Here is a 27,551-nt window from a genome sequence, read left to right as displayed (position 1 = left end):
CAACTGTTTTCATTTTCATTTTGTTTTTGTTTTATTTTCTAAGTTTGTTTTAAGTTTATTGCTGCCGGTTGTCACCGATTTCCTNTTTATTAGCATTGTTGCAGGAAACTGCATTAAATATTGGAATTTGTAGTCACTTTTACTATTTTCGTAGGGCAACTGTTTTCATTTTCATTTTGTTTTTGTTTTATTTTCTAAGTTTGTTTTAAGTTTATTGCTGCCGGTTGTCACCGATTTCCTTGTTGCTGTTGCTGTTGCTGTTACTGTTGCTTTTGTTTCATTTGTTCAAAGGTTGTTGTAATATTGTATTGTTGTTGTGTTCTGAATCGCTTTGTCACTCCTTGTCGTTTTAATTTTTGTTGTTGTTGTTTATTACTATAGTATCTTCTGCTGCTGTTGCATATGTTTGTGTGGTTTTGTTTTTGTTATTCGCGTTTATCCGATTCCACTTCCAGCTCCCATTAGAGAGTCAATCGCGGCATCATAATATTACATCTGTAAAAAGAAATGATATTTATTCAAGGCGGCTACTATTTCATAAAAACATTGACTTTGTAGCAACATAAAAAAGTATTTGTATTCGCTAAATTTACATATGGTATATACCATTCTGTGTCTACACAAATTATCTTCATTATTAGGGTATACTAACTCAGTGATCTAGCCAGACCCAACGTGATAATTCCTAATGATCACTTCAATCAAAGCATTACTTTGATGAATTTTTGAAATTCGAAAGCACGGCGCAAATTTAATAACCTTCACAAAAAAAAATATCTTCCCTATAATATACATACATACATATTTTCCTACTAACTTAGATCGATATGACTTTTTGAAAAGGTTGTAAGCCTAATCAAAGATATTTTCAAAATAAGACCTTTGAAAACCTCTTTCGTCGGACGCCCATATTGTGATACATATGTATGTATTTCAGTTATCTAATTGCATTAATTGAAGTTGAATTTGACTTTCAAACATGTGGCAACCTTCCTAAATCTATTTCAGAAGTAGAGCCTTTTAATTTGAGTGTAACTTTTTAAACAAGTGGCACTTCAAACATTCCAAATGCTTAAACTAAAGATTTCTTACCACTCAAAAACTTATGGCAACTCTCTTCAAAAGTATTTTCAACTCATTTAACTCTCCTTTGTCTGACATTGCGAAACATATTTTAATTAACTAATGAATTTTGTTTGATATTTTAAACATATGGCAACCCCACTAAATATGGTTCAGAAATAAAGCCTTTTAAAACCCATTTTGACTGATACCAGTATTTCAATAATTCCTTTAACTGATTGAATAATTTGAATTTAAATTTTTAAAAAGGTGGCAACCCTCTTTAAACATCGCAAAAATATTCTCAGCGTTTAAACCAAAGATTTCTTAACACTCTTTCGTTTGACACTCATATTTTAATATTTCATATCACTTGTGTATAAGCTAACTAAATTTGACTTTTCAAGTAGGTGGCAACACTCCTAATAATGTTTTCTTAAACCCCTTTCTTCTGGCGACCATTTGGTGATCCATATTTCTATTACCTAATTTCCTTGATTCAAATTGAACTTGATTTTTTAAACCGGTAACAACCCTCTTATAGTTAAGTTAAGAAACAAAGCTTTACAAAACCAGTTCGATTGATACCTATTTTGTAATAATTGATTTATTTGTTTAGATAATTATATTCAACAATTTTTTGATAATTTTCATTAAATTTTTTTAATGTGGTAGCTCTTTGCAAAGAAGTAAAGCCTCATCTACAACCCAAGCCTTATATATTGACACCTTATTTCGAATCGAGCGAACGGTGCAGATCTGATGATCTCGACAAAAAATTCCCTCGCATATTTAACATATACATATGTATGTACTATGTGTATGTACACATGGATGGCCTTAAAAATCGCGTGAATAAGAATTAAAATGCACAAAAATCCTATTAAATTGGGCTAAGGACACGCATCAAAAACCTAAATTTTTGTAACGAAAATATTTTAAGTATTTTATCTGCTAATATGTACATTTGTTAACCGTAATTTTTCGTTTTGTTTTCATTTGCGTAATAGTGGGTTATTTTTGTAAAATTAGCAGAATTCAGGACATACATATTTGTATAAGTAATTTTGTCCACCTAAATTGTTGAAATATCGCACTGTGCTTTTGGTTGCACACACTACCTATAGAGAAATACGAGGCTCACTAACAAATCTTTAGATCTCGCCACATCAATACCAACGCTGTGCACAGGACGATAATGGAAGATCGTTGCGTGAAATTAGGGTGTCCGTTATTTCGAAATTCAAATTGTTTTTTTTTGCTGCCACCCCATGAAATTTTGGTTTTGGTTTGGTTTGCCTTTGGTTGCCACACTTGTTTTCAAAAACAACTAAGGTTAAAGCAATGACCAATATATCGATTTCTAAAAATTTGGATGCTTTACAAAAAAGGTTCGTTATGAATTTTTGATAAATTTACGCCTCCAAAAATTATTCAAGTGTACATTGCAGCACATACATGGTATACACGACGTATGAGTGATGGTTAAATACAAAGTGGCCATATGCTCACTATCGTGAAGTTATGGGATTTTTGTTGATTTTCATGTACACAAACATATAAACATACATACGTACCAGAGGGCAGCTTTGAGTATGATCGAGCCTTTTTGATCACCCTCAATTAAAATCGAGCACAAGCGAACGCCGCACTCGGCTACTATGTGTTAGATCGAGATGCACACCCGACAGCTGCTTTGAGTACGAACGAGTCTGTTCGATCACCCTCGCTATAAATTGAGCTCAAGCGAACACCCGCAGCTAACCCGAAAATTTGTGTAACAATGAAACGGACACCCGAACATTGCGATAAAATGCAGGACAACAATGAAATTTACGCTGAAGGTAACTGGCGCCAATATGTTCCAACAAAGCATACGAAAATGTTGTTGCTTGGTGCTTGTGCATACGCAGTGAAAACAATTAGAAGCGAAGTAGACAAAAATGTTTGTGCATCTGTTTTGCATAGTTTCGCGTGGAATGCTGTGTGTATTTATTAGAACGCACAGCCTAAAACTATGTAGGTACATAAGTACTTTTACAAAAAATAAATGTGCACCGAGTGCATAGGGCTTGGGCATTGCCGATCTACACACATTTAATACCTACATGGATGTCGTGAAGATGCAACCTTCTCTTTGCCCTTCTACGAACAAACACTAAGAAGAGCGCGATGAGAAGGCAACATTTTTTGTAGAAACGAAAACGCCATAAGCCAATCACCAAATTTTGTGCACACTCGGGTTGAAACTCGAACACCCGGGTATATTGAGCTGCAAAGCACCCGAACCCAATCAAGTATGTATGAAAAGCAATCGGGTGTTGTGGCCAACATGTTCGTCTTGAGCTCAGTCGCTAACGAACAATACTTCTGCTCGTATACAGAGAATGATGCAAAACGGGTTTTGTTAGATGATCGAGTATACACAAAAATTATGCACCCGCTACAGATGTCTGATACGTACTAGGATGTCCGTTATGTCCCAAAATGGAACGGTAGAAAAACTTGAAAAACTATGTGGGTCTTCACACTTGAGAAGTTTTTTCTTTTTAGCATACATTTTTTTTCTCTGAAACAAATATTTCAGCAATGATCAATATACATATGTATATTGAATATTCTTTAGGGCAAAAAACTAAAATTCTTAGGTCGACAGCAAAAAAATAAATAGGGAAACAACGGACACCCTAATGTGGTATATAGTGATATTCAGTATTCAACACTAAAAACGGCTCACACCGATTAGTGCATCCAAGCCCTGCAAAAATGCAAGCACGCCACGACCAGACAGCTTAATTCCATCGTAATAGGTGACGTAACTTCGATATACCCGCAAAAAAAAAGCCAATGAGCTATTTGGCTCTTTCAAATTATGAGAGAAACCAACAAAGTTTTTGAAACAAATTGTCGCTTCTTTCTACGCAATAACGGGTCTTGGGCTTAGAAGACACTAGAATAGCTCATTCTTGGTGCCATGCAACAATTTCTTTCGCAACAGTTTTAGAGGACAATTTCATTATAAATCACACTGCTCATTCTTACCCAGCTGTGTCCGCAAGAGGGAAGTATATCCAGCCTGAACAGTACCGTTTATGCCATACCATTTGCAATACCAACTGATTTCCTTCGGCTTAAGAAATGCTAAACTGATTTATGGCATTAGGTTTCAAGTATGATGTATGGCATGTAATTAACATGCACTGCACATTTCAGAACTTATAGTCAAATAACGATAACATAAATGTCAATCAAAAATCATTTTGGACGTGATCACTACGCTTATTAGGTCCGGTTTTTAGTAAATGCTGTGATTTTACAACACAACAAAGTCTCGAAACTACAGCTTCATACAATTTCATTCCATGCGAGGCTTTATTTCAGGCCTAAATTGGTCATCCCAATACCAAAAAAAAAAAATCTTTGGACAGTAAGACTCTTTGAAATTGCGGATTTAGATCGCTCAACAGGTCGTATGAGTAACATTAATTTGTATGTGTATATACAAGTCAGCCTACACTGGCACTAACTTGTCATTTTCTTTCTGAAATGCATGGATCTTTCCTTGATGTGGTTGCAGACTTCTTTATTTTGTGACCTTTTCCATTTACCGGCACCCTTTTTTTCGACTAATATGCGAGACAGCTTCAAACTGTTTATCAACGCGGCAATCTGTTTTTGGGGTAACACCCACCTCTCTGGCAACTTTTCTAAAATCCCAAGTACAGTTTGGTAGAGGCGTTGACCACCCTTCTTAAATCGATGGCGGCGATCCTACAACTGCCTGAGTCCCACAAATGGAATTCTACATTCCCTGCCACATGTCTTACGGTATTCAAATACGGTTGACTAACATGCAGAAAATCCTCAGTTTTTCGTAATTTGAGTGTACTAAGATGTTGTCTAGTAAAAATGCTTAAACAGAATGGTGTAGCCAGCAATAACCCCCCGTTTAATTTTCTCATGATGTATAAGCTAGGTGCAATAAATTTCTTAGATTTGAACCAAAAAGTATTAAAAAATAGTTTAAATGTTAAATGTTTTATTAGACAGGCTACTATGGTTCTCATGGACTCATGTAATATATGGCCACGGTGACCATTCGTTCAATATTTTACCCCACTGTTTTTTTTTTTGTAATTTTTTACTAAATAAAGGACGCATTTATTTCTTGTAAACTACAAGTAGACAAGTGGTAGTGTCATTTAAATGAGCTCTGGATTTTAGCAAATACTACGATGAATTCGCAGAAAAACGTTTAAAAATCTGAAAGATATCAAAAAAATTGGTAAGTACATACATCTGCGCATCCAATTTTCTCACCAAGAATTCCATCTTGGAACTTTTCTTTTCGTTAGTGTTAGTATTTTATTTTTTCTTAAAAAAAAAAATAAGGAAAAAATATTGTGTCCCAGTATCTTGTTGACCGCTGGGTTTAAAACACTTTGAAAAACAACAATAAACCTCGGTCGAGATCTTTGCTTACACTGTACGACCATTTCGATGGTCCTCTGCAATAACGACAAAATTCCAAATTCAAAAAAAAAAAAAGTTTTACTACCGTTAAGTGGCTCTTGTCTCTAATCCTTTTCCAAATCTTACTAAAGTAAGCAGTAAGGATTTCTAAACTAAGTCCTAAAGATTAGACATGGATTCGAGAAGGATTAGAGACAAGAGCCAATTTACAATAGTAAGGGTTTCTTTTTTCCATTTAAAGTTGTTGGTTGCATACTAAGCAGAATTTGCCATTTATTTGTACCACAAACAGACGCTATGGTGCGTTTTGATACAATAAACATGGAAGGAAAATGAAGGCAAATTGCAAACTATGTTTCTCAACAATGTTTCTAAACAATTTTAATTGTTTTAAATGCTGCTCTGCAACCACCAACCCAAATAAAAATATAATATTTAAAATCGCCATTTCAAATCGGTCCAGCTCACTTGCACAAATTTTAATATTTTCCTGAACTATTTTGGCACAAGCTTTAAAATATAATAAATTGTATAAGTCCGTTGGGAAGGCATGACCATGTGTTTATGCGAAGCGATGTACCCTAATGTGTGGTATTACGTACCTAACTTTAAAATATGTATGTCATGTGCTAATAGCGCTCAATATGAAAAGGACTATGTTCAAACAGGCACCTAATTGCCAATTAAGAACCTTTTCACCTATTAACATTTAACTTTTTATTTAAATGTTAACCAATTTATTATAAAAAAATTCAAATTATTAATTGTTAATTATTAATTAATTTAACAATTAATTTGTGTCAGATTCTCTATGCAACCCTGCTAGGTACGTTTAATTTTGACTTGGTGGTATGTTTAATGAACAAAGAGCAATTAGCTGTTTGTTTCTGGTCCTCTTTCACAGCAGATATTCCATCAGGGATGGAAAATTGAATTATAAAAATTGTACTTAATTTACGGATAATTTTACTTAAAAGTAGAGAGATGGACCTAAAAAGTACATATGTATTTCTATATAAAGAAAAATAAGAGGATAACAATTTCCATTGATATCATATCAACTTCTGTACTCAAATTAAACAAATTTTAGCTATGAAAATAATCTTTTCCAGCAGCGCGAGACAAAACTATGTTGTAGAAAAGGAGAATCACTTTCCTCCCATTTCTTCAATTTGACGTTTTAAAAATAAATATTTTCCGTCTACCCTGGCGAAATCCACTACAATTGCGTTACTTCCTTACCACCCTTCGGTATCATTTGTATGCCCCTTCACAAAGGAGGGAAGCTATTAGACCAGTTGCCCGCATCAGAAAATGCATTGAAATGTCAATAAAAAATATGAACAGATTTCCAGAGAAGTTATTTGGCTACGTTCGAAATGTACCTAAAATTGTGTGTTTGTACCGAATGTACTTTCAAACTAAATAAAGGAAACACTTCATTTTACAGCGAAAAACGTCTTCGGCACGGCACTTCATTTTATTGGTTTTTACGCCGACTTCAAATTAAAAATCACTCAAAATTGCAAATTAAAACTACTTAAACTGATTTTTCACTTATAATTTAAATTTCTCTTTGCCGCTGATTTGTAAACAAAGGTTTGTTTACTAGTTACCACAACTGTCAAAATCGGCAAAATGAAAGTAGCGGTACCACTGACGGCGCCACTTTTGTTCGCTGCACCGTGATCCAGCAGCTGATTTCGAATCGCTAATTGCGCAGCTGACATGTGTGTGAACATCAAACTCAATACCCCAATTTAAAGCTTAATTGCCTCAGCTAATTGGGCTGTTTGAACACAGTCTAAGAATAAATAATATATTAAGGCAAGTAAAGTCGATTCTTTTCTTTTCTGAACTTGAAGTTACTTTTGTCATTTAACAATTAACCAGTGAACCCGCACGGCGTTAAGATGCCCAAGATAGAATTTCAAAAATCTACAAACTATTCCAAATGTTAGTAAGGTATAAGCGAATCGAGGTTCATATTTTTTCTCAATCCGTGCAGCTGTTTCGCATAGTCGGTTTTTAATATTATCAAATTTTAAATCATTCTGTACCGATAAGAAGTTTCTAATTTCAAAAAATAAAACCTTATCGCACATCTACAGAGCAAGCCTTTTATTTTTCAGTTTAATTTATTTTCGAGTAAACTTCTACAAAGTTCAATTTGAGTTCGAAGCGAATTTGGTTGAAATTCACTCGGAAGTGAATTGCACAAGCTAACTGAAAGCCTTTTCAAAGCCATTTCGATTGATATCTATTTTTTTAAAATGCATTTAGCTTATAATATAATTTGAATGCAGCTTATAGAATACGTGGCAACCCTCCAAAATATATTTCAGAAATAAAGCCTTTTCAAAATCATTTCGATGATATCCATCTTTTAATAATTCATCCAACTTCAAAAAATAATTTGAATGCCATTTTATAAACACGTGGCAACCTTCCCCAAATATTCTAAATGTTCAAACTTGAGTTCTTTTAACACGCTTTCGCTTCATATTTCAAACAACTTGCGTAAAAGTTAATTAAATTCGAATTTTCAAACAGGCGTGGACCCCTCTTCAAAAGTAGTTTTGCGCTAAGATATTCTTAAATATTCTTCTTCCATTGCGATAAATATTTCAATTAACTGATGAATTAAGTTAAATTTTATTTTTTTTTAACATGTGGCAACCCCGCTAAATATAGTTCATACTGATGCCAGTATTTTAATAACTCATTTAGCTTATTTAATAATTTTAAATAAATTTTTAAACATTTAACTTGTTTAGTAATTTGAAATAAATTTTTAACCAGGTGGCAACCCTCTTACAACGCCTAGAAAATATTCTTAATGTTTAAACCAAAGACTTCGTAAGGCTCTTTCGTTTGACATCCAATTTTGACATTTCATATAACTTTTGGATAAGTTAACTAAATTCGAAATTTAAAGCAGATGGCAACCAACTTCAAAATATTTTCAAACTGCTACCTTCTGAGCCGCCTTTCGTTTGGCACCCATATGTTGAAACATTTTTTTCCTAATTAATTTCCTTAATTGAAATTTAATTTGATTTTTTAAACCGGTGGCAACCCTCCTAAAGTTAGGTTAAGAAAGAAATATTTTCAAAACCATTTCCATTGATACCAATTTTGTAGTATTTGTTTTTTTTTTAGATAATTTGAATATAATTTTTAAAAGGTGGCAACTTTTTTCAAAAAAGTAAAACGTTACCTCATTTAGGAAAATCGAACAAACGGTGCGGTTATTATGGCATTGCTTATTAAATAATTAGAATTCAATGGAGTACAGGTGGCAACTCTTCTCGAAAAAATTAAACCAGTTTGCACATCTACAGGCAGATATTTTATGCTGCACAAAAAATGCCTTCGCGTATTATATATATGTACATATGTATATAGAAGATACTACCTCTAGCACTTAATACTGCAGTTAGATTCTATTGAACAAACTAATTACAATTTGAGTACTATTAAGAGTAATAGTTAATCTATGAACTCGCAAAAATTTAATCAATAAATCTCTAAGAGGTTCTCACGCATAGCTTTTTGAACACAAGTCTTAAATTAGACATCGTTCACACTATGTTTGTATGTGTGTATGTACATACATTTTCAAAGCCATGTAGAATGCGCTATAAGATGTAAAAAATTGATGCGCATAATATATTACGCACACCTCTAAACTATAGTGTTAATGATGATTGAAATCAGCAGAATTACGCATATTTTAGTAACAAAAAAAAAATATATAGAGAGCTGAGAATCGCACTTACTACGAATATGCTACATACATACAATATTACGTATATAAATTATGTTATGTATGTATGTTTGTATGTACATTATTATGCATACATACATATGTAGGTAAAATGCATGCTCGCACAGACAAGGACGCATCTCTGGCATCGTTAACGGTGTCTTTGCTTGCGTGGTAATGATGTACCAAAAAAGGTGTGAAGGACACGCAGGATAACAATCATAATGATAGCAATGGCCGTCAAATGCTATAACGGAATGCAACAAAAATATTTAACAACAAAAAAAGAGTAAGAAAAAAAAACAAAGGCTGAAAATAGCGCTGCGATGCAGTCTTTTAAAGTTGGGGATGCAGATGATGGAATACTTGAAATGAATCAGTGCTAGAGATGAATAAAATTTGTTTGAATAGAAAGACTGGTCGGATGATTGAGGGCGTGTTAAAAAAGCAACAAAATGTAAATATGTATCTATGTATGGTTGAAGCTATGCACAATATTCTGAGCAGATAAGCACAAACAGGCAAGCAAAGTAGGCAAGCACTAGCACAAGCACAAGCACAGGCGGGCAGGCAGGCAGCAATAAAGCACAGCACAGTATGACACAGCTCACATATGTATGTATATGTTTGTATGTATGCACATAAGAGATGGCGGTAAACAGCAAATGGCGTATGGTGAAAAAAGTGGTAAGAAAATGACAGTCGATTGTGAGTTAGCGAGTGGGCGTATGTACATATGTATGTAGGTATGTATCTAGGTAGGTAGGTGTCTATGTCAATGTATGCGTGGCATGGCAGGTGAACCTATCGTTATTAAAGAAGAAAACTAAAGTAAACAAAAAAAAAAAACAAACGGCAAAGTATGTCAGAAATTAATTAAGCAAAATTTAGTGCACAACGAATGGCGCTTCGAAAGGCTGAATATAAATATGTTTGATGGTATTTGTGTATGTAGATGAAATTAAAACTAAAAGCGAAAAAATTTGCGCTCATCAAAAAATTAAAAAAAAAAGATGAAATGCCCGGCATTAGAACTACTTAGCTACTAAAATGAGTGATGCTCATGTGACAACGATGATGTTTCGAAATTTTGCATTTTGTAGAAGCAAAGTTTGGACGTCAAAAGTATGCTAGACGCTAAGTTACATGCAACGTACCCAAACACAACAAAATACATATATATGTATGTAGTTTGTTTTTGGAGCCAACTTTTTGATTAAAACGCTTTAAGCTAATTAAAGGGCATGAAAAAATGACAACTCAACTTAGTTAAAAAAAATTCAAAAAAAAATAAAAATAAAAATAAAATATCTAAATTTGTTTTGTTCATGAAAGTGCATGGTATCCGTTTAATTCATTAAATTTGTTTTTATTAGCAATTTAGTAACTAATATTAACTAATATTTTCGAATTTCACAAAAAAAAAAGAAACTAAAAATATCACGTAAGTTTAGCTTGGAATTTTTGCTTTCTCTTTGGGATTTTCAGTATCTTTTTTTTTTTTTTGTAGGTTTTTGTTTCTAAGTCACACGCACTCACCTCGCGATGACCTATTTGGGAGCGGCTGGATGTGGATACTGTGTATATGCCTCATCGGGTGATGCAGCTGTGCTAGCCTGTTCGGAATCTGTCATTGGCATTGTTGGAATAATTGTTGGTTGTGCATAATATGGATAAGTTGGACTAATATACTGTAATGATGGAGAGAAATTCTATAAAAAAATCAAATAAAGAAAGAAAAACAAATTTCATATTTAACGGTTAATATTCACTTATTAAATGGCCAAAACGATGATGATGCGTAGATATTTTTGTTTGATTTTGAAATTTTTGTTGCACAAATGTACAAAAATGTGTATGGAAATGGGTAGAGGAGTGAGTGAAAATAGTGAGCAAATATTTGAAAATAAAATTGTTTTTGCAATTTTCAAAAAAAAAGTAGAACTAAAAAACTCTTTACACCATTTATGAATGTGAGTACAAAAGAAGTTTGATAAAAAACAACTTTTAATAAGTGGAAAATGTGCACGAAATCTTGCAAAAAAAATGGTGCTTTATTCGAAAGTGTGTATTGCTGGTCCACGAAATAGTAATAGTATTTGTATTTATATACATGGAATAGTAGGCAAACTTTATGACACAACAAAAACTGCATTGTATGTATTGAAAAAAAAAAACAACAACAACAAATATTTGCTTGTAAAAATTTTCAGCAAATGAAAGCAATTGCTGTACCCATAGGTTACCCTCAATATGAAATGTCATCCTAATTTAATAGTATAAATGATGAGTCGAAAATGAGTGCATTGCATTTCCTATTAAGTGTTAGTTTTTTAAGCTACTCACTCAAATTTGATTTTAACATTTTACATGTTTTTAAACTTACGGAATTGCCAATTTGCAATGTGGCTAGTTGTGGCACCATTGGTCCATATGGCACAGACGGATCACCACTGACCATCATCGAGATACCGCGTGGTTGCACCTGATTGACTGCGTCTGGTTTGTAGGAGGCGACTCCCAATTGTGGGGCAGCAGCCATTTGCATATACTGTAAATGAAAAGTTGAAGTAAGAAATTAGTTTCGACATATTTAAGAGGGAGGTAAATATTTTGGTTTAATTTCATATTTAAGAAAACTTATGTATGTGGTTTACAAAAAAAATGCTCTATGGATGGCACTATTCAATTTCTAAGTAGAACTGCTCGCTGATTGCGAAAATCGAGTTACTTTTTTCTCTATGGATAGGCTTTCGAGATATTTTCACTAAATCACGCATATCTTAGAAACCAATTGAACAATATACGAAATTTTGCAAATTTTTTAATGAAAAAAATAAAAATTTAACAGGAATCAAATTACAGTAACCAAGCCTGATCTGTTATAAAAAAAAAATAAAGCTAATTACTAATGAAGAAAATCGACTGATAGTAAAAGTGGAATTAGTGGTCAAATGAAAATGCGCAAAGATTTTTTGTATGAAAAATGAGCATGAATAATACTCTTTCCTGGTCATATTTCATACAAAAAATCCTTATTCATTTTTGTAAAGGAACAGGCTTTTATACAAGTGCAAAAATTCGTATTATTCCCCTTAAAAAAAAAAAACAAAAAAAAATTGAATAGATTTATTAATTTCTCAGAAACTATCAGGCCTACCGAACAGTGGTGTAAATATGGTTTATGGAGAATTTCGTTAGATTTAATTAGCCACATTTCGTATTAAGATTGTTTAATTGGTTCGTAAGATATATGTGATTAAGTGAAACCACATTTTTTAACTGAATAACGGTCAATTGCAAATGTCTGGAAAACGTATCCATAGAAAAAAATTTATTTTTGGAACAAAAAAAAAACACAAATTTGTGATTCAGTGTTATCGCTTTTTTGAGCCAAAAGAAAACTATTTCTTCTGCAAAATTTCGCACAAAAATTTTTTTTATTTTTTAATGAAAAATTAGGCGAATGCAACAGCGATTCAAACGGTGGTCGGCGAATTATTTGAGCTTTCGACATTCGTCAGTAATTTTCAGAGACAAAACCAGCAAACCGACAAAAATTTAACAGTGGGTCCCACAGAGTGGTATCCTGTCTCCACTGCTGTTTAATTATTACATCCCGAAGCTCCCTCAACCACCAGAGCGAGTCACAATTGTCTCTCAAGCTGATGACTGCTCGATAATGGCGTCCGGGAATGGAATTGATAACTTGTGGTCGAAAGTAAACGGTTTTACTTCTCCCAGCTTCTTCACTGCACGGAGCCCAACCTTCCACCTACGAAATCCTCGGCAACCCTTTTTACCACCTGGTCAGACTACAGCTGGGAGCTCACGTCGATGGTGAACCAATTCCGATGGTTAAAAACCCAAAAATTCTCGGATCCACCTTCGGCAGTCTGCTCTCCTTTTCGGCGCATATAATCGCGATTGTCAATAGAGTACAGAGCCGCAATAAGCTCCACAAGTCGCTAGCCGGCAGCACCTGGTGCCAAGGCAAGGAAACGATGTTTTGGCAACATACAAGGCAATTGGCCGACCAGTTATAAACTATGTAACGCCCGTGTAATCACCGGAGACTAACGGCATGAAGTTGATGCCTTCTGATGTCACCACTTTCACGACGAGGCTCAAATGCCCATAGTGAGGAAGCACAATACGATGCTCCGTAAGCTGTTCTTAGTAGGGTGTCACAGATGTGTGCATCCGAACAGACCATCGCCCACGCACGTCAGAAGGCACCTATACGACCTACGGACGAAGTCAAGAGGTTTCTAAAGCAACCTCTGGACCCGAGAGCATACCGACAGTCCATAAAAAGAATTCACAGGAAGTCGATCTCGACTTACACTGACTCTCGACATGTGAATACCGCTTTGGGAACATAACCACCTGACGTGGACGAGACAGAGCTTCGTCTGCCTTGGGTATTTCCCAGTTTGGTTGAAGAATGCATAATCTCAAAATTTATTCAAAAACGGCCTATCCCAGCTGCTGCTTCGAGAATGCCCCATCTCAATGTAAATTCAATATATCGGCAGATGAGATAGGGCATTCTTGAAACGTTTGCTGAGATGGGGCGTGTTCGAACGATGGGAGAATTCGAAAGAAATAATTCTAGCCAACGACAGTGGTTCAGTTTGCGACAGGTACCGAAGATGATGATAAGGTGAATTGTATGTGCTTTGCAGTACATGAACATAATCATACTATTTCGCGGGACTGGACATGTACGGATGATGACACAAATTTTTTTCTGGAACAGCCCTTTTGCATTTGCTGGTAAAACTCTTTTATTTTTGCCATTTTAAGTAGTATATCTTTAAATATACATAGTAGTTTATTTGTAAATAAATTTGTCCATTAATTTCTGAACTAANGCTTTGGGAACATAACCACCTGACGTGGACGAGACAGAGCTTCGTCTGCCTTGGGTATTTCCCAGTTTGGTTGAAGAATGCACAATCTCAAAATTTATTCAAAAACGGCCTATCCCAGCTGCTGCTTCGAGAATGCCCCATCTCAATGTAAATTCAATATATCGGCTGATGAGATAGGGCATTCTTGAAACGTTTACTGAGATGGGGCGTGTTAGAACGATGGGAGAATTCGAAAGAAATAATTCTAGCCAACGACAGTGATTCAGTTTGCGACAGGTACCGAAGATGATGATAAGGTGAATTGTATGTCCTTTGCCGTACATGAACATAGTCAGACTATTTCGCGGGACTGGACATGTACGGATGATGACACAAATTTTTTTTTAGAACAGCGCTTTTGCATTTGCTTCTGGCACTCTTTTATTTTTGGCATTTTAAGTAGTTTGTCCTTAAATATACATAGTAGTTTATTTGTAAATAAATTTGCCCATTCATTTCTGAACTAGCTCACCTGATCCTCAACTTGAGGTATTGGTTGCGTCATCATATAGCCTGGTATCCATTGTGAGCCAGCTGTCATTGGGTAACTACTAACTGGCGGTGCACCAAAACGTGAATACGGCACACCGATTGGTGTACCAACATTAACACTAACACCATTTTGTTGCATTGTCGGATCGTAGGTGACCGGTATGCCTTCGGCGGGATCACGCCACGTTCGCGCATTCGGATCGGGATTCTTGTAGAGATTCTTCTTTTTTGGACCACCATCGGCAAATTTAACCAAAAGTGGATCTTTGGCACCCTGTATTGTATTACCATTGAATATTTGTATAATTTGTTCGCATTTCTCGCGACTCTCCATGCGTGCGAAGCCAACGCCTAAACAATAAAGGAAGATCAAATATTTACAAAAAAAAATTCAAAAAATATTTTATTTTTTATTTTTAAAAATATAAAATTTTTATTTTTTTTTTATAAATAAATAGTATGTATGTAAGCATGTTTGGGGACATTTTGCGAAATTCACTCACCTTTTGAATTCATTTGCTGATCGCGCAATATGCGAGTAGACACAACTTGACCATATTTCGAGAGCATATTCTCCAAGTCCGTCTCCTTGAAATGTGGTGGCAAATTTGCGATGTACAAATTTGTGGGATCCTGTTCTTGTTGCTGTTGAGTGATTGTCCATTTTGGTGAAAAATCGTTTTGCGTGAGTAAGTGTGTGTGTGTGTTTTTTTTTTGTTGTGGTATGGATAGATATGTGGCCCGGCGTATGCGCGGATCGTTGTTGTTGAAATGTGTTCCATACATTATATAGAGTTTCATTTGGTTTGTGTTTTACATTTACAGTGCCGCATAAAAGTACAACATAAAAAGCAATTCGAGAGCAATTCGTAAATATTGTTACATTTTGTAGTCATAACAAAATTTATTTGAGCGTTTTTGTTGTTTCGGTTAGATGTGTGGTGTTGAGTGCAGGTTGATGGATGTTGTTTAATTTTTTTTTTAGGACACCGCAGATTGGCACATTTTTTCGCGTACGTTGTAAAACATGAGAATTAGATGGAGAAATATTTGAAAAATAAAATAATTATGAGTTAGTTAAATTTCAATATCAGACAGAGATCTTTGGAAAAGCGTGTTTATGTATGTATGTATGTATGTATGTATGTACGTGTAGAGTAGCAAATGTTTGCATGTTTGCATGAGTAAATATAGTATTTAATTTTACATTTGTATACATGTATGTTTGAGTGCAAGTACTTATGTATGTGTAGTATGTATGTATGTATGTATGTACTTATCTATAATATTTAAGTAAATAACTACATATATATGTAAGCACATACATACATACACACTGTTGTATGCCAATATGTCCTGTTCATTTTGTTATTGCACGAGAATGCGTGTTATTCTTGTGCGCAAATCGAATCACTTATTTTTCCTAAATTAATACTTATTTATAACTTTATTACACTATTTATATTACAATAATACATATTATACCAAAAGTATGCGCGTATGTGCGTTTAAATCATTATAAATCGATTAGCAGTCATTGAACTATTTGGCTTTAATTCAATTAATTTGATAGCAATTTGTCATTCGATGCCATTAAAGGCGACGACGCGCAGTAAATTGATTGTAATTTATCCATTTGCTACATTCATTAGTTCAGCCCCTATATCATTAAGGCACATGTAGTTGTGCATATTTGCTGCACCCTTCGCAGAATGCATAATCGTTACGGTGGCCATACATACTTACATATTTTAGAAATAAAAATATAGTACAAGCCTTTATTTGACTAACGATTCTATGTTTAATTCTAAGCAAATTTGCTGAAGCAACCATGAGTCCAAAATCAATTTGGCCTTTTCCAAATTGCGACAATAGTGTTCGAAAAAAATGTGGAAATTTTCACTGTTGCTCCCTCTCGTGGAAGTTTTGAGAAAAAGATATGTGCAGAAATGGATTCCTCACACCAAAAAATTCTTTGTAGCATTTTTTTCATAGACCCAGAATAATAATTATTTCATGGAGGAGGTCATCCAAATTTTCGTAAGAATTATAAAAGTCTTTTGATAATAATTATGTGTGAGAAAATTTGTTTAAGTCATCGATAACTATTATTCTAAAACTTATACAATATAAGTCTTTTCATAATAATTATCAGCGAGATAAATATTTTTAAGTCTTCAAAGACTTTGATTTTTAGACTTATATTTTAAAAGTCTTGTCATAATAATTTCACTGCGATAAATATTTTTAAGTTTTCAAAGACTTTTATATTGAGACTTATATTATAAAGGTCTTTTGACAATAATTATGGGTGGAAAAAATTTTGTATATAGTCCCAAACGGGTCCCAAACCAAGCCCCAACTGGTCCCAAACTATTAGCCAACTAGGCCCGAACTGGTTCCCAACTAAACCTAAAATGCTCCTGAAGAACTAAGAATTAAACAAAATTTTTCGCGCTCATAATTATTATGAAAAGACTTTCATAATATAAGTCTTAAAATAAAAGTCTTTGAAGATTTAAAAATATTAATCTCAAGAATAATTATTATGAAAGGACTTTTATAATATAAGTCCTTGAATAATAATTATAGATGACTCGAAAAATATTTATCTTAATATAATGATTAATGATTGACTTTTGTTCTTTTCTCTTATAATAGTTATGTCTCTGATTTTTTCATATAAAATTTAACCACTTATTTACGACTCTACGGCGAAATTCTAAGAAACCTACTTTCTCAATTTGGCAAACTCCAAATTGATTTTAGGCCCACGGTTACTTCGGAAAATTTGCTTAGAATTAAACATAGAATCGTTCTGTGCTATACGCGCATAGCCGAAAAAATCTGCCATACAAATTGACCCGGCATGTGAAAAAGAATGGGGCCAGCACGACATTTTGACTATTTTTCTTTTGATTGATTGATGTTTATTATTTTCTTAAAAAATTCAGCTCATTAACTAACAAAACCCATATAATCTTAAATTACAAATTTTATAGAAAAATTCGAAAAATTTTACAACAACCTTTTCATTGATAATTTTTAGAAAAATTCTAAGCTTGCCGTTTTTCGCCCATTAAATTCCACCTCAATAAAGCGCAAGTTTCAAGTAGCTAAAAATTCGCGTTGCTTTTGATAATTTTTTTTTTGCTGATGCTGTCCCTCATTTTCCTCCATGCAAAGTATGGTTGGCACTTTTTTTTGTATATGCAAGAAGAGAATAACACGATCGGCGAAAAAGTTATCAAAAATTAACGCGAATTCTTTGCCCCTTGAAACTTGCTAGAATTTAATGGGCTGCATACTTAAAATTTTTCAAGAAATTCTAAATATAAAGTTTGCTCTTGTTGTAAAATTTTGTAGAATTTTAATGAGTTGTATTTTTATAGAAAATAATAAACATTACAAAAAAAAAAAAATTTGCCAAAACTGGTTCAAATGTAAATTGTAGTCACGTAAGTATGTACAGGTATAGAGCATCAGCTCTCACAGCTGACATAAACACATTATTTTCTTTGGAGCTACAGTATGGTGACGAATCCTGGCCAAAACCACGTCCAAAAGCAAAATGGAAAACGTGCGAAGGTCTTTCCCTCCCAGCTCTGCAAAGCTCGTACAGCTCTTTCGATCCTTTTAGCGACAAATTACTGTCTAGCATAAACGATGTCTAGCTAAACATCTTATCTGTCTGCTTTGATAACAAGTTTTCGACAAAAATCCTCGTTAAGAGCGAATGGTAAAATGTAGGAAGCTAGACTCTAGACCCATTTCAAACTTCAGCGATAATTCTGAGCTAAATAATATAGTCGGAAGCAACATCTATTCGCACCGAAAGGGAAAATGGCTCTTACATCCCTCCCAAGGACTTCTGGGGCCAATCAGCCTCTCTTAGGTTTTACCTAAAACTCTGGAGAGGCTTGTTGATCTGCATATTAGGAACGGGATCCCTTCCGTGCGCCTGTCGGGAGCTCAACATGCATTAATCAAGGGTATTTCGATCGAGGCCGCCCTGCACATAATTGCTAGTTCGATTGAGGAAGACTTCATATATAAAGACCAAACTGTGGGCGCCTTTAACAAAGTACTATCGGGCGGTGCTGGGTGATTACTTATGCAAATGATGTAGCACTTTTAGTGAGGAGGCCTTTCTCCCAAAGTTATTTCTTGGCTCTATAAAACCTTAGTCAAGCCCAATATGTTTAAAGGCGTTCTCGTCGTCTGGTGGAATGCACTGGAGAAGGTTAAGTTACTCAGTAGGCTGGAGCTAGTGCTAAGAGCTACCCTCACTATAATCGGTGGGACGCTTAGGACCACTCCCACTATGGCTCATAACATCATGCTTACCACATCGCCTGTCGATATCTCAGGTAAAACGGGTGCAGCAAGGGCGGCGGGTAGACTTATAGCACTTGTTATATTATTATTAATACGGATAATTGCATGCCCAGCCTGGCCTGGTAGATGGAGGGCAGTGGTTGGAGGGGTCACTGGTGAACTTTTACCTGGATGGGTCGACGCTTGACGGAAGGGTCGGTGGTGGGGGTCTTTTCCAAGGAGCTCTCCATCAAACTTAAATTTAGCCTTACAGAACTCTGTAGTGTTTTTGAGGAGGAGGTTGCTGCCATTAAGGAAGCAGTCTACTGTCTACTGTTATGCGCGATGGTGGTAAGGGGGATTCACCTCTACTACAGTTACGATACACTCGAAGCTTGGTGAGGAATGCCTTAATTCACTTCCAATAGCGTCGGAATATTACTTTGCCAGACTTGCTTGGGTACCAAACCATAGTGTTATCGCAGGAAACTGTGGCCAAAGTAGAGGTCATTCTGGTCAAGGATGGACCGGGCAGTCCTTAGGCTTGCGAAGCCGGATATCTCGATTCTAGTGGGTATACTGACAGACCATTGGCAGACTTGGACAACGTGCTGGGCCGCTCGAGGATTACTGGATTCTCGGGTATAGGAGCTTTTGGCGGAAGAGCGCTCTATGGATCAACGGCTCAAGTTCTTATCCCGATAAGGGCCAGCAACAGGGTGCCTGGAACCTTAAGACGGTTACATCATTACCAGGATACGGAGGTAAGGGTGACATTCTGACACTTAGACCAAAATGATGACCCCAGAGACATCTAAAATGCCTACAAGAAATGTTAGCTCCGGATCTGAACACAGAAATGGAACTGGATAGGTCAAATCTTCAACAAAGAAGACGGCAGTTTTGCAAAGAAGGCCATGGAATGGAACCCTTTAATTGGCAGAGGCAGAACCCCTGGCAGACCGCGTGAAACGTCGCGAAGAGCAGTCGACCGACCGAGAGGTGAAGCAACTCGGGTTAAGCTGGAAGGAAAACAAAGCGATTGCCAGCGACAAGAGGGACGCCTCCTCTGCATTAAAAATATGACGTGGATAATAGTAACTTCCAACTGGCAGAAAAGAGAAGCGACTGCCGTGCTTTGTTGAACTCCACGAAAATCGTTAAACCGTTTACAGCGCCAATCAAGAGGCAGATTTTTTTTTTTTATTAATCATAAGCACACACACGCCTTTGGCATAGACCTACCCAAATTTTCTTAAGATAACTTTTATGTATGTATGTTAGTGAATATGTGAAATTGCTCATGGTTTGTCTTTATACCTCACAGGTGGTCCCATATTAATTTGGTTTAAATCGGATAATTGGATCATGAAGAAATTAGCGATAATCTGATTTTTTTTATGAGAATTAAAGTCGGTTTTGAGTTTTGCTTAAAAATTACTTGTGTGATATCTTATTGCCGCAAAATGGCAGTTTTCATGTTTGAAAAAATTTGGTTAGCAATTGTCAGTGTTAACCATTGTTGGTATGGCCAACAGCTATCAAACCTGATATATGCGCACTCTGTATTTATTTTTTGTGTTCCACAGTGTAATCATCGTTTGTACGTACATATTTAACGCCAGTGGAATTTTTTTGAAATAATTGTTGGATTTCGATTTCAAAATAGCGGTCTCTGCTCACGAATTTAAAATTCGTAAATCTAAGCTCAAACTCGTAATCAGCGACCCCCTGTTACCAAGTTTTATATAAACGCAGTGATTAAAAAATCTAACGCCATATTGGACCCACCATTTTCCATTTAAAAAGTCTAGCTTCAAATTCGTAATAACCGACCCCAAAAACCCCTAGGTACTAAGTTCTATCAAAATTCAATTTTTTTTTTTTAATTGACTGCTTGCTATATTGGGCCAAAAAATGTTTAAAATCTAAATTCATATTCGAAATCAGCGACTCCAAAAATCGCTCCATGCAAAGATCATAAATTAAATCATTCAATATTTTTACAATTTTTTCTGTCACATAAATAAGTCCGCCAGATTATTGAGGTTAGAAAAAAATCTTGAAATGATGGGGCAAACCAACTTCATATTCGTGTTCTGCGAATGCGACCAAAAAACATATGAAACACGTGGTCTGGTTTAAGATTTATCACTTTTAGGTAAACTATTTATGTTCCGACATCATAAACTCGTCATGGAAAATGCACACGAAAACTCATCACAAATGGATAATCAATAATAATGGATGAAGTTCTAACTGTTTTGCAGATTTCACGAAGAGCGAGCCTACGACGTATCGAATTATTAAACGGTTTAACTTAAACCGATTACTTTTGTAAAGTTTTATCACAAAAAAACTACACTGCTTTTTTATCAAACTATAAAATGTGCATTAGGGTGGTCCAAATATTTCCCTAGCCCCCTCAGAACTGAAGAATATCGAAAATAAGGAAACCCGCATTTTATGTTTTGAAATCGGTAAAAGCCGCCGGGGCTTTGAAGTTTTCCATATATTTTCTATGTGAATGTGTGTGTTAGAATCGCAATAAAATCATTAAAAATAAATAGTTTTTTGATCGGATATATTTGATTTGAGGAAAATAAATTTCCCCTTCAGAAATCTGCAAACAAGGAAATGATGCATATTTAACTTTAAAATTTTATGAACTACTTTTTTCACGACCGATAACCTCATCTTTATACACAAATTGGTTATTTTATATGATCGTAACCACATAACGCACGTTTTGCAAAAAATAGTTAGTGAGATTTTAGAGTTTAAATTTCATCATAATTCCATTGTTGAAAGATTTTTGATCGGAAATAATTTTTTCTATTATAAAAAGTATATTTTTAACAATTTTGTAACAATTCTACGAAGAAATGTGTTTTCCTCAAATAAAATATATCGAAAACTTCAAATCCCCGGCGGTACGATTAAATATTAACCGACTGCAAAAATAAAAAAAAAAATACGGGTAACCTTCTTTTCCGTTTTCTACAATACTTGGGGGTGGCAGCAAGACAATTTCAAAAAGTTGAATTTCTTGTGTATTTTTGGACCATCCTAATGTACATGCATATTTTTTCAGTTCCATATTTAAAGATTTTGATATGAATCGTGTTGACGGTCAATCGAAACTATTGCTGAATCCATCGTAGGTTCGATTTAAAATCACTGAATCTGGTGTAAATATACTTTGAAAAGTATTTTGTTAGCTTTCCGATTAGTCTTTGGATCAGATCAGTGCAAGATAGCCAACTTCGTGTACAAAATTTTATTCGAAATTCACAACTGTATATTTATTTTAATTTCTTCAACTTTGGTTTTGTAGTTTTTCTTATAAAGACAAGCCATGAGCATATATACATAATTGTAATTCAATAACTTATTTAATTTCTTAGTAAATATTAGTAACAAACGTAGTCATTTACATATATTTTACATTTATCTATGTATGAATGAAATATAAGTAGGTATGCATATAAAATAGTTTCAAATAGTTTATTGGGTTTTTAGGCCGGCGCAGTAGTAGATTTCTTCTATTTCAAATGAACTTCAATTCTGTTGGCTATTCGGAAAATTTATTCTAATGACTAACAGGGGTTATTTACGCAATTACTAAAAGTTATATATGTACGTATATATTTTTTTTTATTAAAATTTTTACTACTAGGAATGAGTGTACGCAAGTATTTAAAAATCACCTAAAATGACAATGATAAAAAAAAAATTAGATTTGTACAAATTAGTAGTAAAAACCAGTTATTGTTATTAACATCGTGAATTCTTCTAAAGTAAAAATAAGCTATTTAGTCGAAAAAGTTCACGTAGATTAATATTTTAATTTTTGATGAATGTTCGGCGGTTTTAGAACTATCTTTGTAAAAAATGGAATTTTTCAACATTACAAGAGATTAAAAGTGATTTTAAAGTTCAAGTAAATATTGAGTAGCAAAGAGATAAAAGTTTGTGGAGGCGGGGATCGAGGGTATTTTCCTCCGTACCCGGAGTTTTCAGGGGCTCGGATTTTTTTCGAAAATTAAATTGAAATATAGAAATATTTTGCTATATATGTATGTGGTACCGGGCCCGGTTGTTAGAATATCCGTTAGAAAAAAAAAAGATTTAACGCTCTTAGTAAAGTTTGAAAAATTGGTTTAAAGTAAGTCATTTAGCTCGACTCTCACTCTTGCTCTCAGAGCGTACTTCTGAGCAAAGGGGAAACTCGTTAGCAATGGGCTCACATTTCTCGTCACTTGCGTCCCGCTACCGAGGAAGGTATTAGTTCACAGCGAGCGCGGAAAAGCAACTAGTACGACGCACAGTGGTGTAAACGCGAAATTTATTATTCAAAAAGGTCTACAGCTGTACTTGCCGGGCGAAAAAAATAATAACAATAAATGCAATTTCTTAACCGCTTTAAACTAAATTTTAATAGGCTATAAAACTGTATACCTACATTTTTTCTAAAAATACAAAAAAATATAATTTTGTTGATTTTTTTTTAACATTTAAAATTTTGCATGCACATTTTTTTCGTTTTGGGAGAACATTATAATTGTTTTAAATCAGTTTTTATTAATTTTCATTAGCATGAACAGGAAAATCGATTTTCTTCAAAATTGCTACATCCTCTGCACTTTGTACTAAAAAATTTAATATGAAAAATAAAAATTTAAAAAAGTGCTCCTTAGACCTGTTAAACATTTTGTTTTATATTTCAATAAAAAAAAAAAAACTTGAAAATCCGGCAAGAATTGTAGGCTGTAGAATTTTTTGAATAGTGAATTTCACTGTGCAACGTTATAAGGTCCTATCGAGTGAATTTTGTCAAAGGTTCAACTTCATCGTCGGCAAATTGATTGAACCTGCTCGCTTTTGAAATCGACCATTGATCAGATATATATCATACGCCAAATCTTGGAAAAGATCCGCGAGAGGAGGGTCAACTATTGCTACCACAAAACGAAGCGAAGTAGCCTTTATGTCTCTATGTCTGATAGAGGCATTTCTGTTAAAATAATTGTGAAGGACTTCACCGAGACAAGATGGACTACCCATCATTTCTACAATCTGATGTTGAAGGCAATAACAAGATCTTTTGAACTGAGCCACACAGGTATTATATTCTATAAGAGCATACAATTGCTGGAGCAATTCGTTCCGTTTCTTCTGTTTGCTGCGTGCTGGACTATGACAACGTTCGATTTTGTATTTTGTAGTATTTTAGAGTAAAAATTCTAAGCCATTGCGCAATGGCCTTACAACTACATCGATGTTGTCCTGCGAATTACTTCACGTCTCCACCTTGCACAAATTCTGTTAAAAAAGCTGTGTTAAGACACAAATGTCAGGTGCAGACCGCAAGTTACCACTGTTAAACCATATCTATTTTGCCGAATTTCTTACCATCGCTGTCCTCACATCAGCTGCCATTTCGTAGTTTGACAACTCAGTTTTCATTTTACCGCGCCAACTACATTGGGTACAGATCGATTTGATTGACTTGATGCCATTTTAAAAGTGATACGTCAAGACAGCAAGCAGCAGCCCCCCACATGAGAAAATGGGACAAAGTTAAAACAGAAATTTGACAGATGTTAAGACACATTTAGTAGAAGGTGGGGACGTGGGGTTAAGACATAGCGGCTACGCTTGTCAGGCCATGTTGTGCAACGCTGCAGGCCTGAAAGTATTCGAAACAGTTCGCGCGAGTGTGGTAAAGGAAGAGGAAAGTACTCTCTGCATTGGAAAAGGAAGGTCGGAGAGGCACTTGGCTTCAATTAGTAACAAGAACACCACTGGGGGTTAAAGCGTCATGAAAAAGAAGAAGAAGAAGTTCAGCTGACCTGGTTTGATCGCCTCCAAATTGAAAAGAATTAACTAAAACTCAATCGATGTTTCACCTCACATCGCGCTTGCGCGTGAACCAGCCTATTTTTGCTGAACAGTAACTGCTTTGATTTGCTTCGCCGAACTTTGAAAAATAGACGAACGTGCTCAAGTCGAAGAAGTTTACCTACATACATATATATTGTAGTATAACCTGTATGAACTTTTTCAACTACATACATACATACAAATGTATCTACAACGCGAATTATTCTAAAAGTCGCTTATTAGTTATAATGAAAATAATATTACAATTAAACGTTACTGAAACGTTGCAAATTATTGAAAGAATTCTTTTACTAATTAGCTATTTAAGTAATGTAATTTGAAATGTTTACAAAAATGTGTAACGATGTATGTATGTATGTATGTGGATGTGTGGAAGATTCGAATGTATTGAATATTTCGTTTTGTATGACTTAACTTTAAAGAGATAGCGCCGATTTAATGAAAACTGTCTATATAAATATGTATATACATTTCATATGCATTAATTAATATATGTATGTATATGTATTTTTGCAACTCTGCGCTCAAGAATTTGCATGAATTTTGAGTTTCATTAATTAATTGTATTGTGCTGATTTGTGAAGTATGAAATGTGATACCCCGCTTCAATATATTGTTTCCTACATTTTGGTAATACATACGCGAATGTATGCATGAAAAATTTTATTTACTACGTGGTTTTGTTAAAAGTTAATTTTGCACCGTGCGACAGTCATTTCTAAAACAAAAAAAAAAATCAATATATTCGCAGAACGAGAAGCCAAACATAGTAAAGCTGACTATAGGTCTTTTAGAACTACTTTGAAACGACAAGGATATGATTTATTGGAAAAATTCAGTGCGATGTGGAATAACGTCAAATAATAGAGAAAACTCTATAGAATTGGAAGAGATTAAACACTTTTGTGCACACGGACGAATAGGCATCGAAAATGGCCTTTTTGAAATTGTATCCTTGAATATACTTGAAAACCACGACCACATTAGTCGAATTTCGTTCTTCTAACTTTACTAGCTTGAAAAAATTAAATTATTTTTGAAAAGACATTTTCAATACATATTCGTTCTTGTCAAGCAAAAAACTTTATATTTTTAGTTCTACAGAATTTTCTCTTTTATCTGGTACCCATATTGCTATTCTACATTGAACTGCATTTTTTAAATATTTTTTTAAATTAATTATATTTAAAATTCCTGTAATAAATCCTGGCTTCGGAGAAAAACTAAAAACACAGTTTTACTATACATATTTTGTCCATGTATTTGTGAGCATTAATATGATTCGTTTTGTGTGTTTTGGTTTTTTCTGTTTTTGTCGCACGGTGTTATATGTGTAATAATTAAATTTAAATTACTAATTAATATTAAATTAGTAATTACTATGAAATTTAGTTTCGAAGTTTTCGACGATTGGAGTAAAAACAACAATAAGCTTGTCTATATTATAGAGAAGTAATGAAATTCAAAATTTTCTTCCTAAAGGAAAGCATACACATTTTCAGGAAGTAGAATGAGCAAATTGTAGCATCATTTGAAGTGTTAAATATTTTCAATTTTTAATTTTTATAGTTCCTATCATAACCATACGACAACGCATTTTGGACAATTTTCGATTACGCAGGGCACAAAACAAATGTTAAATCTATTTTTGATAGACTTTTTTGTGCTGATTCTCAAACATTGCAGACAGAAACTTTATACCCACTGACTCGTAAGCAGCACAACAAAATCTATCCAAAATGGCTTTAACCTTTGCCTCACCAAAATTGGTGACGCCCTGTGTTATTTATTTTTGTTATTATTAGATTAAGGTTGGTTTTTTAATAAAAATATAGTTAATTTAATAACAAAAAACCATATAAATCCAAGCTTCCACTTTTGTAGAAAAATTTGAAAAAGCCGAAAATTTGTATAAAAAACTCATACTTTTTATTCACAATTTTTAGAAAATGTTTGCGTACGCAGTTTTATAGCTCACCTAATAAATTGCAAGCTGGCACCAACGCACATAACGTCAACAAAAAAAAAAAAATCATTGCTGGCAATTTATTATACTAGTTAAATGGGCTATACACCTGCATACTTTATATATTTCCTACAAATTCTAAATAAAAAGTGTGAAATTTTTACGAAACTTTGTTCATTTCTTAAATTTCTGTTCAAAGCTGGGATTTATTTGGCTTTTTGTTAACCGACTTCCAAAAAAGGAGGAGGTTATCAGTTCGTCGGNTTTTTTTTTTTTTATGTATGTTACCGCATAACTTTGGACCATGTCAACCGATTTCGATAATTCATTGCATCGGAAAGGTAGTGTCTCAGAGGTGGTCCCATACTAATCTGGTTAAGATCCGATCAGCGGATCATGAGATATATATATATATATATATATATATTTTATATGGGAGTTGAAGTCGGTTTTTTTTTGCTAAACATTACTAGTTATACTTACAATGAACTGTATTTGTATAAAAAATTCTGCCAGTGTATGCGTGTCGTATAGTTATGACAAGCACTATAGTTTTCGATTACCTACAAACGGAAACGAGCGGATATACCTACAGCGGTGTTGCCCTAACCTTCCTTGGAAGTACTTTAAGTTGTTATGTAGTGTATTA

The 27,551-nt window shown here is 34.3% G+C and overlaps 1 protein-coding gene across 6 annotated transcripts in view; it reads right to left on the bottom strand.

The window, feature by feature from the left end:
• Positions 1-85: 85 nt before the first annotated feature.
• Positions 86-27,551, bottom strand: part of shep (RNA binding motif single stranded interacting protein alan shepard) — a 40,615-nt gene continuing 13,149 nt past the window's right edge. For 3 of the 6 annotated variants that reach the window (XM_017628029.1, XM_017628031.1, XM_017628030.1), the window contains exons 5-9: positions 15,216-15,357; positions 14,693-15,063; positions 11,691-11,855; positions 10,844-11,016; positions 355-495 (exon numbers count right to left, since the gene is read on the bottom strand). In XM_017628029.1, the coding sequence (XP_017483518.1) occupies positions 10,855-11,016; positions 11,691-11,855; positions 14,693-15,063; positions 15,216-15,357 (840 nt within the window). In that variant the 3' untranslated portion in view covers positions 355-495; positions 10,844-10,854. Of the gene's footprint in view, positions 496-10,843; positions 11,017-11,690; positions 11,856-14,692; positions 15,064-15,215; positions 15,358-27,551 lie in introns of all 6 variants that reach the window. The other 3 variants (XM_017628032.1, XM_017628027.1, XM_017628028.1) reach the window with 2 other exon arrangements.

Source organism: Rhagoletis zephyria, unplaced genomic scaffold, assembly GCF_001687245.7.
Source record: "Rhagoletis zephyria isolate East Lansing unplaced genomic scaffold, Rhagoletis_zephyria_1.1 Rzeph_scaffold_05689, whole genome shotgun sequence".
Lineage (NCBI taxonomy): Eukaryota > Metazoa > Arthropoda > Insecta > Diptera > Tephritidae > Rhagoletis > Rhagoletis zephyria.
This window is presented reverse-complemented; position numbering and strand designations above follow the sequence as displayed.